The 21,577-nt window shown below is 37.9% G+C and overlaps 1 protein-coding gene and 1 long non-coding RNA gene across 10 annotated transcripts in view; one reads left to right on the forward strand and one right to left on the reverse strand.

Annotated features, from left to right (window-relative positions):
• The window catches only part of LOC118883943, a 326,143-nt gene extending 306,669 nt beyond the window's left edge, over window positions 1–19,474 (reverse strand). For both annotated transcript variants that reach the window (XR_005017142.1, XR_005017143.1), the window contains exons 1-2: window positions 19,377–19,474; window positions 19,132–19,198 (exon numbers count right to left, since the gene is read on the reverse strand). This is a non-coding gene — a long non-coding RNA (uncharacterized LOC118883943). The remainder of the gene's footprint in view (window positions 1–19,131; window positions 19,199–19,376) is intronic.
• Window positions 19,475–19,566: 92 nt separating this feature from the next.
• NBEA (neurobeachin) overlaps window positions 19,567–21,577 on the forward strand; it is a 602,800-nt gene continuing 600,789 nt past the window's right edge. For all 8 annotated transcript variants that reach the window (XM_036831611.1, XM_036831614.1, XM_036831612.1 and 5 more), the window contains exon 1: window positions 19,567–20,333. In XM_036831611.1, coding sequence (XP_036687506.1) covers window positions 20,043–20,333 — 291 coding nt within the window. In that variant the 5' untranslated portion in view covers window positions 19,567–20,042. The remainder of the gene's footprint in view (window positions 20,334–21,577) is intronic.

Genomic DNA, 21,577 nt, shown 5'->3' on the forward strand with positions numbered 1-21,577 from the left:
TTACAAAGTGAAATTATGTTATTCCTTACAACGACATCAGAGACAGGTTTGCTGTTATTTACATTCAGTCTCCTGCCCTGAGTCAAATAATTAGTTCCTTCAGGAAGGCATCTTGGAAATGAACTTATTCTGTACCCTGTGGACAGAGACTAGGATTTCTTTGGAGGTCCTACAATTACTTCTTTGGAGGCCCTTTAGCTATATCTCCCTAAAAACTACCAGGGAACATAATAGGCGACTACAAAATAATCTTGCTTTTTTGGAAACCTCTCCATTCTCTTATCTCCATACTTCTCTGTGCCTTACTTCTGAATCAAACTTCCTTCCCTCCCAAACTTTTCCACTGTGACTTCTGGAAACATCATAGGATATTCACTTCATTTCTTTGCTTTAATTAAAATTCAATTTTCTCTATGGAGACATTGCTTCCCTTGAAATGTATTCAAGTGGAACCTGGCCGTTTTCCTAAAAACTAAGTTATCACAGGATTTAAAAGTGGGTTTGCTTTTAGCTCTACATTGCCTATTCTGAATCATTGCTCCTTACCCTAACATAAAAACTCCTTTTAAGGATCTTTCCATCCAGCTATATCACCTTCTAACAACAACCACCACATTAATTTCCAGAATTTCCTCTCCACCCAAGTCCCATCAGTGTCTTATTTGGCTTCCCTTCCATACCCACATGTTAACCCATCCAACATCTTAATTTCATAGGTCCTTGATTTCCTCAGCTTTGACAGCCTATACTTCTTCATCAACTCAACCTCCCACCACCTATATCCTAGACATTTTTATGGACCCAACTGTCCCATATCAAAAACCATAAGCTTCAGGATCTTTATTCCCTGATTTTTATTTTGATCCTTAAAAATATCTTATTCCTTACTTCTATTTCACTTGCCTGTGACCTCAGAATGATCTAGACCTCTTATCTATTTTCCGAATTTATCAACTATTCCTGTCTTAATTTTCTTATTTGACTAAATCATGTGATACATGATAAAACACATGACACATCCACACTCAAGCTTGTATCTTTAACTTCCTTTATCATCTGACATGAATGCCCAAAAAAGTCCTAATCCTGCATCAATACTATTGTGGACCTTCCTGTTCCTATACCCAAGCTGCTGAATACTGCTGGAGAAAAGCCAGCAGCCAAGAAGCTGGTGCTACCACAAATGTGCAAACTCTCATCTCAGAAGTATCCTCAAGATGACAATAATCTTTTCATGTGATGCTATTCTGCTCCCTCTCCCACCCTCTATTCACACTTTTAAAACTACTGGGGGTTCCCCCTCCACCGGACGTTCCTCTATTTTCAGCAGACCATCTATCTATCTCATCTTCTTCCACCTTAAAAGTCCTTACATAAATATGCACTCAAACATATTAAACAAAATTTTAGCAGCTTTCTACCCACCCCTTCAAAACACTTATCTTCCTGGGCTGTTTTTTACTTCTCACCTATCTCAGTGGAATTTTATCCCACCTCCTGCCTGGGGCTGGTTCTTTTCCTGTGCTTTGGATACCATTTGTGCATGCCACAATTTTTGTTTCTCCTTTTCTGATATTTAAACTTACTCTTTCTTCTGTATCCTATTTTTTTTTATATATAAACAGGCCCAAGTCTCTCCCATCTTAAGAACAAATTATTCAACCACATGTCCATCTTTAACTTTTACCCACCCATCCATTCTTTCTTTCAAAGTCAAGCTATCTTTAAGATGCTTGCTCTTTCCATTGATGATTACCCATTTGCTCCTGAATCCATTTCTGGTTTTCATACCTTTCATTCTATGGAAGAGATTCCTGCTCCTTTGCTCAGTTCCATAGGAACAATCCAATGCCTTTTTCTATGTGACTTTTCTCCAGCAATTACAATGTTGACCACTTCCTCTTAAAACTGTTTTCTTTCTTGAATGGCAACACCAGTCTCTGCTGCATTGTCCTTCCTCTGAGTCTCCTTCCAGGCTGTCCTTACTCTCTCCATCCAGTGAATGTTGCTTTTCCCCAGGATTCCACCCTTAACCAATTTCTCTCGGTACACAACCCCAAGGGATCTCAACTATTTTCTTGGCTTCAACCACTTGATGGTATTGATATACTCTGACAACTTCCAGTCTAGTTAATTCTTTGAGCTCCAGATTTGATGTAGATAACTGCCTACCTGCAGCTCCACTTGGATATTCCGCAGTCACTTCCAACTTAGCAAAATGTGGAAATTATCTAACCTATAAATAAGAATCACATAACCTTCCCAGATTCTATTTCTGGATATGTTATGGCTATGAAAGACACCATTAGTCCAATCAAGTACCCTGTGAGTGACCTTAAATCCTTCCCCTCCCTTATTTCTTCACCACCTCACCCATCCTCATTTAATAAGTCATCAAGTCTTGTTAATTCTATCTCAGTCTATGTAAATTTGCATTTAAGTCTCCATATCACAAGCGCACACAGTCTTTCTACTCTTCCTAATCTCTCATTAGACGTGTTCATAGTCTCCTAACTGATCTGCCTACTTCCAGGCTTGCACCTCCCAATCCAGCTACTTGCTGTTGTCAAACTGATTTTTCTAAAATGCATATCTGAGAATGCTAATTCCCTGGGGGAAAAAGTCAGTGGTTCTCAATCAAAATCAGGAATAAAATTCATACTCTTCAACAAGATACAGAGGCTCTTCATAGTCTCAGTTCTTCATCCTTCTCCAGCTTCATCTCTTAAGTACCTCCTCAGGCACCCTGTTCTCAAGTTGTTCTAGCTACTCGTAGGCCATCAAACATGCCTTATTCTCTCAAGACAATGCCTTCACCCAAGTCCTTTCATCACATGGAAAATATCTACTCTTTCTTCAAGACTCACTTCAGTTATCTTTTTCTTTAAGAAGACTTCCTACCCTTCTCCACCTTGCTCTGACTAGGTCTATTCATTTATGTTCCCTTCAGACTATGCTTGTTTTCATCATATTACTTCTTATCATACATTGTTTTGTAATTATTTATATTCTGTCTCCCCCATTAGACTGTGAGCTCCTAGACGCAAGTTATTCACCTTTGAATCTCTAACCCCTAGCACAGCGTCCTGTATCTTTTCGGTGCTCAATAAATATAAAAGAATCAATTTGGAACAATACTCTTCACCACTGCTTACAACCCAGTATTACTATATAAGAAGTTTAGATAGAATCATGATAAGAAATTAAGAAATGCCAGAAATTGTTTGAAACATTACAATCTTTATCAATTTTACCTCAGAGAGGACAACCCCTCATATTATAAATCTTGGGGTCATTTCCAGAAAAATACAAAAACAGATGACACAAAAAGGCCATTCATACATTTTGAGTTCCTCATTCCTTAATTTACATGAGATTAAGACTGGGATGTTGTCTTTATTTTATCGAGCTCAGTAATATAAAAAATAGATATCCTTTTGAAAGATGTAATTTTTTATCAAGTGAGCTTATAAACTGGGAAGTAAATGATTTTGTGTCCTCAATTTCCTAGTCTTACCTTAAGTCCAGAATAATACTTCCTCCAAAAAAATAGTGGGAAACTTAGTATGAGTGTCCTCTGCTTTGTGATAGGCTTTCCAGTGACTTTTGTTACTTTTAATAGAATGCTTAATTAAACAAGTCATATTAGTTAAGAGATAGCTTTGACTGATGTGTTAAGTGTCTAAATTAACAGTAAGTTCATCAAATGGAAGCTTGTTTCTTTTTCACTTAACAGTCCAAGCTGGTATTGTGGTTCTGTTTCATGGAGTCATCAGAGGATCAGGCTTCTTGTTGTTTCTCTCTGACTAGGGTGTCGCCCTCATCTGCATGTCTTAACATGGCTTGTGACCAGACCCACTAACCACTGGGAAAGGGAGAGGGGGCGTGCTATTAAGGCATGTCTTAGAAGTTGAACACCTCACTTCTGTTCACCTTTAATTAGCTAATAGTCTCTTGGAATAGTAATTGCAAAGAAGCTAAGAAGTGCAATCTTTATTACAGGAACCCAGGAACCCACCTAAAAATTGGGGTTCTATTAGTAAAAAGAGAGACTGGCATAATACTAGAATACAAACTCTTTGAGAACTGGGATTGTGCATTTTTGTGTTAGTAGATGCTTTGCAATTCTTCTGTTAACTTAATGACCTTTTATATACTTAAAGAGTTAACTTGGCTGCATACTCTCTCATCTTCCATTTTCATCAGGGCATGTATCTGAGAAGGGATAACGGGACTCTGTCAGTAGAAGGGAGCTCAGATTATCAAGTTCAACACTTCACAGCCTCTCTTGGTCCTGCACCCAAATGTTCTAGAACTAAAGATGAGATTTTCTCACTATTTTTAACCTCCTAGGACTGGAGAGCAGGGACTACAAGGAAAAAAAAAAAAAGAAGAGGCTTTCTTTTAATTTCTTACAAGGTTTTTAACTTCTTACAAGGTTTATAATAGGAATGTAATGGATATTTTCAAAAAACAGAATAGAAGAATCTTACTGAAGAAACCACGACAGGCAGCTTCATAAGAATTTTGCTCCTAAATCCATGCTCTTACTATATATACTTACAGGTCAGGCTATTCTGAGGAACTGCTATTCATTTCTCAAATAATTCAAATAGTTATGTTTTTCCATAGGTAATTTACATAAAGTTATTTTTAGAAATCATGATGAACTTCAATCTGTCACCTGATTATCTATGGTTTAATTCCTCTGGAAGCAATTAAGTCTGTCTGGACTCTAGCGATGATGATCTCTAATTTTGTAGAGTTCTCACTTGTTCACACATTCAGAATTACTTTCTATGTCTTTTCATCTATGACATCTTCTAAGGTTAGATGGTTTGGATTCAAAAGCCCCCAAATACATAGTGCTTGAATGTCTATTAAACAGGTGGGGAAAAGGAAGAGTATAAGTTGATGCAAGAAGCATAAACAGTGTTCTCAAACACTCCACCTAGGTTGCCTTGTTTCACTTCTACTTTTATACCTCATGATTCAAAATCCTGGGAACCTGTCCCCGGAACGCCACTTCTCCTAATCGTAAATACCTAGACCAAATACATCAGACAATACCAGATGTTTGAAAAAATAAAACAACAAATAGCCTCATAAAAGCAGCAGCTTCACATATTTGAAGATATATATATATATATATATATATTTTTTTTTATTCCAAGACTATAAGACTATTAAATGATTTTTTTAAAATTACATAATCTTTTAATGTTATACTGGTCTGTGATCAGTATGTGTTTTTTTTACATAAAATGTGAAACATACTCAAAGAGATCATGTAGCTATAACTTTTTAGTCAGAAGGACAAAGTTCTAGATACTATGTGAGGAAAGGATAAAGTACAATTGGCATCTCTCTTCTTTGCCAGTTTTTATTTCTTAATTATACTAATTTGCAGGCCACAAAATGAACAAAAGGATTCATGTAAACATGTCACTAGGCATTAAACATTCAGTCGTTCATTCATTTATTTCACACATTTCACTAGTGCTTAGCAGAGCCACAGATGAAAGGGGAAGTGACTTGCAGGCAAGTGAGGAGACAGACAATTACCACCCAGGTTCTGAGGGCTGCAGTGGAAGAGGGTGATAAGTAAACTAATGAACTCTTGTTATGTTCTAGTCATTGTGGGAGATGCATCTCATAAAATTAACTCAGCTAATCCTTATAGAAACTCCCTGAAAATAATATTATTAATCCCAAAAGAAACTAACATTCAGAGAGCTGAAGTGACTTTCCTAAAGTCACAAAACCAATATGCAACACAGCCATGAATGCAAATCGGGCCTGTCTCACATCACAATTGTACTCTGTCCACTAAACGCAGTGGTCTCCTTGAGCTTTGCAAGGCACCACGGGTGCCAAGACTTTAACCTTGCCTTGGGAGACAGAGGGACGGTCATGAAAAGAGGACAGCTGGAGTCAAGTCTTGTGGAATAACCATGAGTCCTACAGGCAGACACAGTTGGGAAGGGCTTTCCAGACAATGGAAAGAATATGTGAAAGACACAGAGGCTTGTAAGAAATGTTAAGTTTAGGGAACTACAAGTGCTTTAGCAAAAGAAAGCCATTGTAGACTCTAGAGGCAGGCTGCCTAGATTCAAATTCCAGCTGCTACACCTCTTAGATGTATTGATATATATTTGGTGAGTCTTTAACTTCTCTTTCCTTACCTACAGAGTATGGATAATAATAGGACCTACCTTATAAAGTTCTTGGGGATTAAATGACATAATGTATGTACTTTGCATAATGGCTGGAACCCAGGGAGGGCTCCATGAATATTACACATTATTATTCTGAAATGGCTGGAATATAATGTACAAGGGAAACAGCGATAGGAGTCAAGTTTGGGTTGAAAGGTCAAGGCTTGATCATAAAGTGTCTCCTATTTTATATCATTGGGAACATCACTGAAGGATTTAAAGTGTGTGTTTATGTGTGTATGCATTTTTTATAAAATTAGCTTTAGTTCATTTAAAAATATCTTTGTGATGTCAGTGTGAAGAACAGGTTACAAGAGAGATTTGAATCAAGGAGACTGACTCTGATTGCTGCAATAATCCAGGGAAGGTACCATAAAGATCTGAACTTAAACTTGAGTCAGTGGTGATGGAGAGGAAGGACAGGCCTAAAAAAAATTACTTAGGAATTAGTATCGCAGGACCTGCTTAACAGAGAGCAGAGGTAGGTTAGAGGGGTTTGTGGTGCCACTCACAGAGATAAGGAATATAGGAGAAACATGCTTTGAAAAAGCTGCTTATAAAGTAAAGTCATGTCTTCTCAAAACAGTAAAGAGAAATTAACCCATTCAGTCAGAAGTTACCAGTACTATTCTGTTTGAAAGAGCAACCCAGAGAATCTCGCTTGAAGTTTAAAGTTAAAAATAAAGAAATCTGTTGTCTTTAAGAAAGTTAGTCATGGGAAGATAAAAAACACTTAAGTTAACATTTTAGTGGATAAAACTAATAACTGGTTTATTCACACTGAACTTTTATATATCATTCCCCAACACACACAAACACAATACTTTTAGGTTAGGTATAAATTCACAGAAAGAGAGCATACACAAAGAGGTTAGATTATATTTATGATTTTATTAGTAAAGAAGGCAAAATTCGGGGCCACATTAAGCAGAGGCAGATGCTACACATCCCACCACAGAGTCCCTTGGCTCCCAAAGTCCCCAAGTGGGAACATAAATGCAGATGACACTGTCAGAACAAGACAGGGTTTCACTAGATCTATAAGGTTGTTTTCTTGCTGTGCCAATATATTTACTCTGTGCTTACCTATCTAAGGAGAACTTACACCAACACTTTGCATACTTCTATTTACAGGAACATATAAAAGAATTTTGTGGTTTGTGACCTCTACTCAGGATCAACAAAGCAATTCTCTTGGAGAAAGCCCACTTTACCATAATTCTAAGTCATTTTCAGCATTGACTAAGCACTAATTACCTATAATCAAGTGGGCTGTAATACAGTTAGGGAATTTGATTGCATGTATTTATTTCTAAAACAAATCCTTTAATTTTGACACATTAAATCAAATGCTAGTTAACATGAACAGAGTCAGAATTTTGTTGGGTAGTAATATGTTTTGATATCTGGAACATTAACTGACTTCTCAATGTCCTGTGTGCTAACTTTTTCTTGAACTGCTAATTATCCTCTAGAAAAAAAAATTCCAATAATAAAATATAGTAAGAATAAGCAGGATATGAAATATTGATCTGATAATTATTCATCAAGATGTTAATGTATTTGAAATTTAATACTTCCTTCTTGATATGAACATTTATCTAGTTCATAATTTCAATGAAAGGGTATGTCTAAAGAAAACTGTTTCATTCTTCAACCACAAGAACTACACAAAGCAGTTTCAGCACCAGGGATAGTAATCTTCCCTGATAATAGTGAATGCCATAAGACAGATGAGTAAACGCTAGGTGTCTAACTTCAAATTAATTGCTAGATTTATATGAGTGAGTATAACATGGTAGTAAAGAGCACAGTCACAAGGGAAGCATTCAATGAATGTTTTGTTGTTGTTGTTGTTCTTGCATTATTCTTGTTACATGTGAAGTTGATGCAATAAAAATAGTTATATTTCTCCTTAGTCACAGACACCCATAATATGTGGAAAATTAATGACCCCAATTAAATATTTCTTGTTTTATACATATTAATTTAAAATATAGCACAACAATGAACACCATTCCTCAATAGTATCAAAATACAGAAAGAAAAACAATAAAATCATGAATTAAAGTTCTTTAATCAAATTAAACTTCACTGCAAAAGTTAAAAAGAAAAAAAGCACAAAATTTTAAAGAAAAATTATCTTTGCAAACATAACCATAAGATTCTTATGTATTATAATTTTCCATAGAAATTTTAACTGGTATATTTTTCCTGCATGCTTTGAAGAATAAAACAATTAGTGGACTGTTGATGACCAACTGTAATATATTATTTGATATTATGTGTATTTCCAAATCAGGGTGAAAAAAGGACACTAAAATCTCTCAGAAGTTAAACTATATTTAGTAATTTACAGAAATAACCAAAAAGTGTTAATGTCCACTCCAAGAATGACTGCAAATCTATGTATTAGAATTTCCTTACATTTCAATTTTTAAAATATAATTGTTCTGAAAATGTTGGCCAATTTGGAAAAAAGACATTCATATGTGAATAGACATATTTGAACTAATATATAATCTTCATTAGAAACCAGGTAATCTGGGTTCTGCACAATTTTGGATATGGGCATTTATTTGTTTATATACAAGCAACAAATATAAAAATTTTGATGTCACCAATACCCAACCTCTTTTTAACAGGTGGAACCATCTCTATGTTACATATATGATTATTAGACCAATTTACATTTTAACAGGCATCTAAGCGTGATGCTGGACTTGGGATACTAGAACTCAAAAAACCCGATTACCAGGAATGCATGGTGGAATGGCCAGAATTCAGGAAACATACAGGTGTATAAACAAATAGTTCGTTAACCCAACAGCCTTAACAATTCCCATTAACTGAGGACACAAAGTTTTTGGAAGAAGAAATGCATAACACTTGCAGAAAAAATAACTTGAGGCTAAGACCTGACCTCTTCCATGTCATGCCTCCATCCTGGAGAGAACCAATGCTCAGTGAGCCTGGCCTGAGGTTCACTGATGATCACTACAGCAGTTAAAAAGTTAAAACAGTTTAAGAAGTCTGTTCTTACTTCTTTAATGGTTGAGCCAACTAAATGTTGAATTTGTATCACATTGTTGAATTTATTGAATTGTTAAAATCTCCACTTTTAATTACTTTCCTCCTTCTTTCCTTTATCCAAACTTTTATTGACTATTACCATGTATCAGTCAACAATCACGTTATATTGCTGAAGGTTTTATTTGTAAGAAAGACATAGTTCCTGCCTTCAAGTAGCTGCCAATCTAGTGAGGGAAAAAACATATAAGGAATGACTACATCACCATAATTTTTTGTGTAGAAGTAATTACCATCTAAAAGTATCACCTTCTGAAATCATATTATTTACCTAAATTTTACTAATTTACTGTCTGGGTCCTTTATTAGAATGTGAGCTACATGAAGACGGGAACTTTGTCTTATTCATTGCTCTATCTCCTGTGTCTTGGAACCATCCACACCCTGCAGAACATACTCAATAGTTACATGTAGTAAGGAAGATGTTCATTTTCTTCTAGGTTTTAAAAAAATTATATTGCGTATCTGTGAATGAAGACTACTTATTATATACATGAATTCAATGTTATTTCTCTCAAAGTTTTGGCTAAGTTGAACTTTTTAAAGAAGTTTTCTACCCTTATCAAATAGGACATCTGTGTCAAATAGGACATCTGTGTTATATTATTCAACAGACATACCATCTATTAAATATAGAATTCCTTTCATTTATTTAACAACAAATATGCACTGTTAGAAATAGATAATGTCTCTTTAAAGTTGTCCTGTTTCATAGTTTCATTATTTGAGACTCTTTAGTATGCTTTCTGATGAATCTCTAATGAATATTACAGAGTTGCTACTTGTTTATATAATAATTTTGGAGGAATAAGCTCATTAATTTATTAGTCTATATGAAATTTCACTTCTGGTTAATGCTTATTGAAGAGTAGATGGTCATAAAGCTTAAAGGATTGATGCTTCGATTATATTGACTATTTCATGTTTATAGTTCCTATGTTCTAAGTTCGACTGCATCGCTTTTCTCACCCTAATCTGTGTTATATATGATTATATTTCCTTTGGCATTTTCCTTATTTAAACATCAAATAGATTACATTTTACAGTTCTAGAGTGCTGAGACCATGTCTCTCTAGTTCACTTTCAAAACAATTAACAGTATTGTTTACATGTGAAAAGTTAATATATGTTTCACAGTGATTCAATATAAGACATTTTCAGTACAGGCATTAGTAGAGGTATTGAGACAGTGAAAGACATTATGAATTCTATAAATATTCCAGGTTAGGACAATTCCAAATAACTAGTAGATAGGAAAAGAAAGTAGAGATACAAAAATATCAGTTGTCAACTCACATTTTATATAACTGGAAGCTATGTGGGTAACCTTAGCAATTGCTAAGAAGTTTATGGCATATGAATGATGCCATTAGTGGTGTGGGTTCCTGCCAGTCAATGTCAAAATTAAACACACATAACTAAGAAATAATTTGAAAAAGTTAATCACATGAAGTCCCACTGTCTCTTCAAAAAAGAAAATCAGGGAAAAAAATCTCTGTCTTGGTATCAGCTTAAAATACTAAACTTTATTTACAAAGAAAGCAATAACAAAAAGTTCAGTGAAAATGAAAAGTAGAGAAACAGATATTGAAACAACAGGACAAAATTTGGGTTTAAACCCTCAGATATATTTTGGTAGACTATTTAGTTGTGTGGGTTAGTAAATTATAAAGGATTATTTTATTATTATTATTTGCTTATTCTTTTGGCTTTTTTATCTTTATAAAGTCTCAGAGAAAAAATCCTAGTTCATAATATGCCTTCTTTCCCTATGGCTAGTGAAAAACAAAGAAAAGATATATTGCTAATTAGGTTTTATGTACTTAACAGAGATAAAACTTTTAAGTTTGAGATAGAAAGGGAAATTGTTAAAACTCTTGTAAATACAGAATACATATAGCTATTTAACAAAACTAAAGAAGAAAATACTGTTCTATTTGCTCTCTGAAGAAGGGACAGTCAGGTCATTGTATGAAGATAAAATAAGCAGATACTAGTGTACTCCATTATATAATTTAAAAACTCACAAAATTCTACTGTCTTTTTGTGTTAATAATGTACAGTCATAATTTCTACCATCTATTGAGTACCTATTACAGGCATTGTTCTAAATGCTTTATATGTTAAATCTCATTAAATACTCCAAGTAATACATGTGAGGTAGCTATATTTTACAGGTATAGAATGAGGTTCAAGGTCTGTTTGTCCACATTTGAACCCAATCCATCTGATTTCAAAACCCTTCTTTTAGCCACTATACCCTACTTCAAAGGATTATTTGGGATTAGGATGGGAATGTTAAGACAAAAAAACAATGAAATGTTTGGTAGAAATGTCTTATTTTGGTAGAAATGTCTACTTTATAATGTAACCACGTGAGCTTTCTGTTGTGTGTACTAAGGAAAACACCGTGGTATGAATTATGAGGGCAAATCATGTGGCCATCACCTTTCTATGCTTCACTGAATGCAAACGGCCCTGAAACATGCTCTGTTACGTCTTCTTGCCACTGCAAAAGAAATCAGGCTGAGCTTGTTTTAATAGAAACAAAGAAACCAGTGATAAAGCTGTAGCCAACATAGGACATTCCATCTACTTCTCACAAACTTAGATTAGCCAAACAGAAATAAAGTTTTATATACACATTCATGTCTATTTAACAGATACCCAAACACACTGAATGTGACGAAGTATCTTGACCCTTAAGATATCCTTTAACCTTATGATTATCTGTGCTATTTAAGATTCGTTTTCACGTTAACAACAAAGAGGCTGTATATAACGAGTTTCCCAAAATGTATAAGATTAAACTCTCAGATAGAAGCTACAGTCCAGGTAGTCTGTTCCACTTTTCCTTTCCTTTTCTCTTCTGATCCTGACTCTTGTGTATAAGTGAAGACAGATATACTATAGCCGCAGAAAACCAAAACATAAACCTCAGATTGCCTCCATGTACTACCTGTTAACTGAGCAATGAGGTGGTTCCATATTTATATATATACATATATATATGTATATATATATATATATGTATATATATATATAAATAAATCAAGACATTCTTCCACTGGTTAACCTATGGGCTATGGCTGCTGGCACCGTTAGAGAAAGGCTCTAATCCAAAGCTTTCTGCACCAGGACTATGCTCAGACTGAATCTATGCACTGCTTCTTAGTTGGGCTAAAGTTAGTAAAGATACTCTTTGTTTCTCTGCAGAGATTCTATTAAAGAGATAACTATTCTAAAGAACTCTTGGATACTTCCTCATAGCATTCTTTTCCTCCTTCTACTCAGAGTATGTGCTTTTTTATTATAACTATATAGACATACAGTGACAATACTTTCAACAGGGACTAGGAGATTAATGGTTAATTAGACACATAACGAAGTCTTTGCCAGAAAAGCATAATAAGGAGTGATACATTAACGGGACTGTGCGATTAAATTTTGGTTAATCTTAATGAACATAATTAAAAACAATTTATTTATTCCAAGTAATTTTTGTCTAGAATTAAAATGATTCCCAGGAAACAAAAAGGCTAATGGAGTTTTTTGAACCTTTATAGGCACAGAGATATAAAACCAGGTTGACTCTAGAGATCATCTCTTGGTGGGCTTTCACCAAAACGTGCAAAAACATGATGACTTTGTTCTTTTTCCCATGAACTTGCCCAGTCTCATTATCTCTCATCTGGCAAATTTGGTAAAAATAGAATAATGGCCATAGTCTAGGTCCCAATGTGGCCATGTAGGATAGTGACTAAACCTGAGGACCTGACCAGCCATAACCAGGATCAAATCCTAATTTTATCACTTCCTAAAATATGAGTTGCACAACTGACAACCTCTCTTCATACTAGTTTCCTCGTTTGAAAAATGGGGACAATAATATCTTACTTCAAGAACTGAAGTCAGGGTTAGAAATAATACATGTAAAAATGCATGGCAGATAGGAGATGAACAGGCTATGACAGCTTTAATGGTTAAAAACAATGAACTGTAAACCTCATTCCTTAACGTACTTGTCTTTCTCTAACACATGTATACCAAACACAACAACGACAGTGTATTGGCTGTCATTGTGTAAAAGAAAGAGAAATTTACTGGTCATTGTTTGTTAGTATGAAAATAATTATACCTGTACATTTAAAAATTTTTCAGTGAAGGGGGTTTAGGTGACTACATATATTGTCATGTGAATTTCTTACTCTTGGCAAATGAGGCAAAGAGGATGGAAACTATTAATTTATTTAAGTGAAATTATGCCAACTTATATGCTACCTGGGGGGAAAAAAAACAGAATCATTTTTTTTTAATGCTGGAAATGGGTAGAAAGTTTCAGATCACCTTTCTCTAGGTGGTATCATGAATTTATTCATGAAGGTGGCATTTCAGCTGGTAGGGATTTCAGTAGGGGAGATGAGGAGGACTAGTGCTATGGATAGAAGGAAAAACACGAGGAAGCCAACGAAGTATAAAAGCACAATGTATTAACTGGGGACAAAGTAATTCGGGTTGGCTAAAGCATTGTTTCCCAACCTGGGGACCTCAGAATTACTGAAAGTGATCCATGAATACTTATATACTAGGAATTGTTTGTGGACAGAATAAATATCAAACAATTTATGTTGCATGCATGTATGTTAGTTTCCTAGGGTTGCTGTGACAAAGTATCATAAACTAAGTGGCTTAAAACAACAGAAATTTATTCCCTCACAGTTCCGGTGTTTAGAAGTATCAAGGTATCAGAAGAGCCATGCTTTTTCTGAACGCTTTAAGGATGAATCATTCCTTCTTATAATGAGGTTATAATTCCAGTATAATCTCATCTGAAATTGATTACATTTACAATGGCCTTATTTCCAAACAATGTCACATTCCCGGGTACTGGGGGTTGGACTGGAACATATCTTTTTGGGGGACACAATTCAACCCACAACTGTGTGTGTGTGTGTGTGTTTCAAATACATGTAGATGTTGTGGTTTTAAAAAGGTAAAAATATTCAAATAGCATTATTAAATTGTTAATACTTTTTCATTACTGTACTTTTCTCAATCAATGGATATTAAAAGAATAAATCTCTCAGGTAAGAGTCTAGGAGTCTGCAAATTTTTTAATGATGAAGAGAGCTGTACACACACAAAGAGGTTGCAAACCACTGTTACAGGGTTCCTGTCAGGAATAGAATGAGGTAAAACAAGAAAGCAAGGTAAAGTATGAAGGGCCTCTGGTACCAAGATAAGGACTCTGGGTTTAATTTGTTAGGCAAAGAGAATTACTAGTGATCTTCTGAGCGGGTGGCATGTATGCATGTAGAAGCTAATGTGATAAATAAATTTAAAATTCTGAACCACATCAATCTGTCCATCAAGGTGGAGCTTCAGGAAAATTACCTGTGTATATGATGGACTAAAGAGAGTGAGAGTGGAGACAAGGAGACCAGGTATGAAGTGAGCAGGCTCTCACCTGAATGAAGGATGAAGTACATGCTAGACAAATTGCCAAGGAAGAACGGACAGAGGTATGGCTAATCTGATGGTGAGTATGCATGTGTGTGGTGCATTTGTATGTAGATTTATGTGGATGTTTGAGGGTATATGTGTACATTGGGATGTTTGTATGATGTCTAGTTCTTTTGAAATTCAAGAGTACTTATTATTTCTGTACCATTCATTTGATATTTTTAATGTGTTGACTTGCTGATTAACTTTGCATGTGTAAACACAATATTTCTCTAAATGGAAAATTTGAAAACATACATTTCAACTAGTTTATTTTCTTGCACACAGTAGGCACTTAGCTATTTGTTGGTTGGTAAGCATCAACCAAATTTGTTAACAAATATTTAATTTCTATTGTGTGTGTGTGTTTCCTGTTTAGGAGAAAAAGTAGTGGAGTGAAAAGGTAGTACTAATAGTACTTGGAAGAAACTGAAGTTTAAGTTTGGTGAAGAAATTGTAAATAGGCACTTAGCTAGTCTAAATGGTTTGAAGTCCCCGAGGCAGGACAAATTATATCCATTGATCCTGAAAGAATCTGAAAACTAGATCACTGAGCAACTCTCAATGGTCTTTGAGAACTCACAGAGAAGTAGATGTGCCAGAGGATTAAAGTGCCAAAGGGAGAAAGAGGAGAAAAATTCTCGAAAACCCACAGCAAGTAGCTTAATACTACCTCCAGGTGAGATTCTAGAATGGCTCATTCATTAGAAAGGGAGCAATAAGTCCTGTTATCAAATCAAACACATTTTCTTATTTGTGAAATAGTTGTCAGAAAAATTGATAACAATTCACATCTATGTATTTTTACTTTAATTTTGCTCAGATACAGAGACAGAGTGTATCCAGACTTCAACTAGCCAGTTGTCAATGTCCCTTATGATATCCTCTGGGACAAATTATACCAAACGGGTGCTTAAATCAGTGGTTTTCAAACTTTTGGACAATGACTTGCAGTGAGAAATAGATTTTTCATATTATCTGGTAAGATACATGTACATATGTATGTGTGTCTGTGTATGCGCATGTGCGTGCACATAACTAAAATAATGGATGCGCTGTGATGTTTTCCATTCTATATTTTTCTATTATATTTCATTAAAAAAAAAAACTGCTGGTTGTAACCTACTAAATCTATTTCATGACTCACTAATGGGTTGGGACCCACAGTCTGAAAAATGTGAATTGATTTCAATCAGAATGTTTCTAGGAACTACAGAGCTGTTTTTATCCTATTCAATAAAATATTTGGATGAAGATATAGAAGGATTATTCTCAAATTTGCAGATAATAAGGTAATAATAAGAAGACAAAGTTTTTGCATGATATAATCAGGATTAAGAAACTCCTAGCAGATTAAATTTAAATAGAAAATTAAATAGAAAATTTAAATAAAATAAAAATTAAATTAAATCTACAATAGATATGTACAATTCTGCACTTTATATCTCCAAATCTACTTGTAAAGCTACAGATTGGATATGTGCTGCTGCCTAGGAGCAGCATGTCTAGAAACAAAACAAAACAACAACAAAACAGAACCTTGGTGTTTCAGTTCACAATAATTTTAAGATGAGAGGGGAATGGAACCAAAATTGTTTGAGAACCTACTACGTGCGAAACATGAATCACTGGTGTCATGTTGCTGGAAAACCCAGAACCAAACCAAAGCAAACTAATTTGACTTGGGGATACATTAACAGGAAATCTATTTCTAAAGATGGAGGTTCAGGTAAGAGTTTCCCTCTATTTTATATTGTCTAAACCTACCTAGGATTTGGAGTACCCTGCTCAGATAAAGGTTAGAGGAAAGCAAGAAACTTGCTGTTTAAAGGACAGGTGAAGGGAATGGGAACATTTAGCCTGGACAACTGCTGTTTTCATTCTTTTTTTTTTTTTTTTTTTGGTCACAGGGCTTGCAGGATATTAGTTCCCTGACCAGGGACTGAACCCGGGCCCACGGCAGTGAATGCACCAAGCCGTAACCACTGGGCAGCCAGGGAATTCCCATTCATTTTTAAAACACCTTTATTAACTGTAAGTTATAAGCCAGACATATTAGGTGCTGAAAACACAAAAATAATTACAGCTTTGTCTTTTCCCACAGCCAATGAAGGGAAACATTAATTATCGACACTTGCTACTATGTTAAGTACCTTAAATGTATTAGGTCCTTTCATCCTTTAATCCTATGAATCTTTACTTTGGGATGGCTAAAATAAGGCTTTGAAGAGAATTCATTTGCCCCAGATCACACAGATAAGTGGGTGGTGGAACTGGAATCCAAACCCAGCTTCCACTGAGTCTGGAGCCTGTGTTCTCAACCATTACACAATGTTGCCTCTTGAAACTCAGATTCACGGGCTTCTTATCTTTGAAGGACTGTCCTTTGCAAGTATGGGTATGCATCTATTAAAGCAAGAATCTATACAAAACTGACATTCATCACATAAAATATATTTTTTAATCTGGAGATTTAAAAATGAACATTATATGTAGCTTCTCATTATATAGCTATCTTTCAGTTCAAAATATTGTTAATGCAAATGCTAAGTTACCGGTACATTTCTAAGAAAAGAAGGTTTGTAGACTAAAATGAAACAGACCTGCTTGAATTTTTAAAAGTTTATGCTTTGGGGGGGGGCAGTATTGAAAACATGTAACTGTGCAATTATAAAGCCTTGTAGGTGGTTATAATTGTTCCTACATGTGTTTACAGGTCATTCAACACAGACTGTTCCTGTATCCTAAGGGTACAAGGACATATTTACTATATGCTGGCTGCTGAGTTGAAATTATTTCATTGAATTCTCACTTCCTTATGGGATAGATATTCTAATCCCTGTTAGTGAATCAGAAGACTGAGTTCAGTAACTTGAGGAGATTGCACAGGTAGTAAGTTGTGAGTGTGATTCAAAAGACTGTGTACTTTGCACAGTACCAGCGACTTCGAGGAGCTGACAGGGAACTGGAGAACACTTTTTAAAGTCTAAAAGTAGCAAAAGGTAGAACCTGCTGCCATATATATGAACAGTGGGGTGAAAAGAAGCTAGTGTGATGACCTTTCAACCTGGATTTACACATGTAAGACAGATGTATCATTTTAAACTTGCAAATGAAAGTAGTGCTCGCAAAAGTAGATGCTATTCACTTGGGACAGATAAAATGTTATATGTGGATATATGTCACAGGATTTTTCAGTGACAGCATATCTAAGTCACACTATTAAGGCTTAGAGGTGTCGTAAATTTCCCATACACTTTTAATCCTTCTAACATTTTATAATTCACTTGCTATTTAATTTAAATGGACACACCAATCACCACTCCTTTCAGAAATTTTTGCTTAACTATTTTAATAATTCAATTACTTCAGCACAAGTTTAAACAAACACACACAACCAGGAACTAATCCTAAGCACTGGTCTTGAGGAATTTTGTTATACATGACCTGTGGTACTTTAGAATTTTAATGTGTTCCAGTATCCTGGGAGTTAACTTGACTAGCCAATTCAATTAAATATGAGTAATAACAAACCAGATTATGACAGATTTGTATATTGACTGTTTTCACTTGAGATGACAAAATGACTTGAATATACCTCAAGATACCTAACAGTTCTGGTGTCTTCCAACATTATCTTTACTGAAAAGGGTATACCTCATGAAATATGAAATAAAATTACATTCTTCATTTCGAGGAAAACAGCAGTCATGCCTATATAGTTTTAATTCAACATGAGCAGCAAGATTGTTGTATACATTTTAATTTTTTAAACTAAAAGTAATTTTTTCATTCTATATATGTGAAGACACACAAATCTACCTTTACCACACATCTAGGCTGGCAGAGAATTACCCATATTTTAAGATAATTCCCTGAACTGTACATGCCTAAGAAAAAAGGAGGCATCATTAACTGGCATCATACCTGAGGATGGTTACTGATTTTTAAAATGTGGCATTTGTGGCTCCCACCAAACTACTACCCCACAGTGTCACATAGCACAGCCTTTTTAGTCTGGGAGGTGAGTTCGAGAACTGTTTGTTGTTCAGAGCTCCATCCAGAGTGGATCACTGTTTGACAAGTTCTATTTTAAGTCGTGCCTGTGTGTGCAGGTGTCAGCCTCTTTCACGGCTGTAGAAAAAGAGCCCTTATACTCCATCTGTATCCTTCCCCCGACAATGCAGGATCATTCCGCACAGTGCGTTTGTTTCTGCTTTGCCAGCCACTTTTTCACTGGGAAATTCCAGGGGGGCCCCGGCGGGCTGGAGTGAGGGAAGGGCGAAGAGGGGCAGAAAGAGGCCGTTTGCCACTCCCCTACCTTACAAGGCACCTGGCACTGGCAGTAGCAGCTGCTGGATGCGACGACGAAGATGATGAGCCTCCTCCTAGCAAGAGGATATTGAGGGAATTAAAGAGGTGGCAGCGAAGGCGAGACACACACTCTGTGTCTTTCCCCGCAGGGAGAGTCCACCCTCCAGGGAAAAACTGTGAGGAAGCCACCACCCGCCCCGCCTCTGCCAGCTCGCCCCAGTGTCTGGCAGCGGTCCCCATGCACCTGCTCACCTGTCTATCCGTTCAGGGTGGTTGGGGGAGGGACGAGGGGTGTCGGGCTGGGTGGGTGGAAGGAGAAGGAGGGCAGGGCAAAAGAGGGGGCGCACGAGGGTTCCGCCCCCCGGAGGCTCTGCGCAGGCGCAGTGGCCGGTACCGCAGGCAGGGGGCGGCAACATGGCGGAGTGAGCGGCGGCGTCGGGGCTTCACAACAACAGTGGCGCCCGTAGCGGTGGCGGCAGCGGCGGTAGTAGCATCGGCCACAGCCTGAGCTTCAGCACCGGCCAGCGCCGCGGCCAGCTGCTCGCGCCTCAGGGCTTTTCGGAACGGCGGCAGCATCTCCGCGGGGGGCGGGCCGGGCCGGACGGACCGGGAGGGGGAGCGAGAGGAGGCAGCGGCGGCCCCAGCGGCACAGCTGCTGGGCGGGCCCTGCCGCTCGCCGGCAGCGGTTAGCGGCGCCGCCACCGCCGGGAATAAGCCTGAGAATAACCCTCCGCCTCCGCCGGGGAGGGCGCCGGAAAGGGCCGGGCGGAGGCGCACGCGGGGAGCGGGCCCGGCGCCGCGGCGCTGGTGGATGCTGGGGCTCCGAGGCGACGGCCGGGGGGCGGGGGCCGAGGCAGGTATAACGGTACCGGCGGAGGCAGCGCCGCGGCTCTTTCCTTCTCCTCAGGAGGGGGGCAAATGGCGAGCGAGAAGCCGGGCCCGGGCCCGGGGCTCGAGCCTCAACCCGTGGGGCTCATCGCCGTCGGGGCCGGAGGCGGAGGCGGCGGCGGCGGGGGCAGCGGTGGTGGCGGCAGCGGGATGGGGGAGCTGAGAGGGGCGTCCGGCTCCGGCTCGGTGGTGCTGCCCGCGGGGATGATTAACCCTTCGGTGCCGATCCGCAACATCCGGATGAAATTCGCAGTGTTGATTGGACTCATACAGGTCGGAGAGGTCAGCAACAGGGACATCGTGGAGACGGTGCTCAACCTGGTAAGGGAAAAGGCGTGCTCGCCATCTGCCTCCCAGCCCCCATGGCCTCCCTCCCCAGACGCTGGCTCCCACTCCTCCACCACCCCCCCGGTCACACACGCAGCGCGTCCCTGCGAGCCCAGATCGTCCGGCGGGTATTGCTTAGCGGGTGACCTGCCTGCGCGCTGCCCAAGCCACGCCACCTCCCTGCTCTCCTCCGTTCCTCTCCTGCCACCTGAGCGCAGTGCCCAACTTAACACCGCTTATTATCACTTCTCATGACTCTGAGTCGTCAATTGTTCCTTGCCGTGCAGGTTTTGGGTTGACTTGAGAGTTTAGTTAGGGGGAGCGGAAGGCCTCCTTTTCTCTGGGGTTCTTTCCCCGACACTCTTAATTGTCCGTGGTGTGGCTCTCTGAGGATGGAAGCCTTGCCCCTGGAGCCTAAATTCCCCGGTGCTGCTGAAATGCGAGAAGCGCATTAAGTCCAACTTGAGCAGCTGGGAGGTGATGTTTTCCACTGAGGAGGAAAAATGATGCAGTTTTGCATCTGCCTTTAAATATATTACGAGGCTATGTTGGAGAGTGTTGTGGCTGTATCTCCCCCCCACACCCCAATCTCTTTTTAGGTAGCCTTCCTTTCTTTGTAATATTGCCCTGAATATGCTGACCTCTTAAGTCATTTTTTGTGCACATGAGATGTTAAAATGTGAGGACACCAAATCATACAGGTTGATTTCTATGGTTGCCTTCAAAGAGCATGGCATGTGGATAAAGATTAGAGGAAAGGTGTTAAATTCAACCCTAGGTTTTGGTTTCCTTCGTGATAAGAGTTACTGCAGAACTGTGTATGACTTAATGTTTTGCGATATCTATCTACAGAGAGGCTAAGAAGCGTTCAAGATGTCAGGGGAAGACATGGGGAAGAAATAAAGAGAGGAGAATCATAGATTTCGGATAATAAGACTCGTTCATTTAAGATTAATTCATGTTTTAATGCTTTGTGTGTGCAGTTTTTGCTGCAGCAAAGCTTTTTAAACAGTTTCCTCTGCAATACCTAGTCTTTGACAAACTGTAAGGTTGGGTTTTGGAAGGCAAGCTTAAATCAGGAGCAATCAGTTGACTATTGTATTTGGTGTGGAGTCACAGGAATATAAAAATTTGCTTGCAAGGAGATTTTATCACACCGATGCAGTCAGAATTTTCAGCTAAGCAATTATTTTTATTTGATCTGTTGGAAAACTGAAAGAAAGCTGCAGCTACAGCAG

This window comes from Balaenoptera musculus, chromosome 18 (assembly GCF_009873245.2).
Source record: "Balaenoptera musculus isolate JJ_BM4_2016_0621 chromosome 18, mBalMus1.pri.v3, whole genome shotgun sequence".
NCBI classification, from domain to species: Eukaryota; Metazoa; Chordata; class Mammalia; order Artiodactyla; family Balaenopteridae; genus Balaenoptera; species Balaenoptera musculus.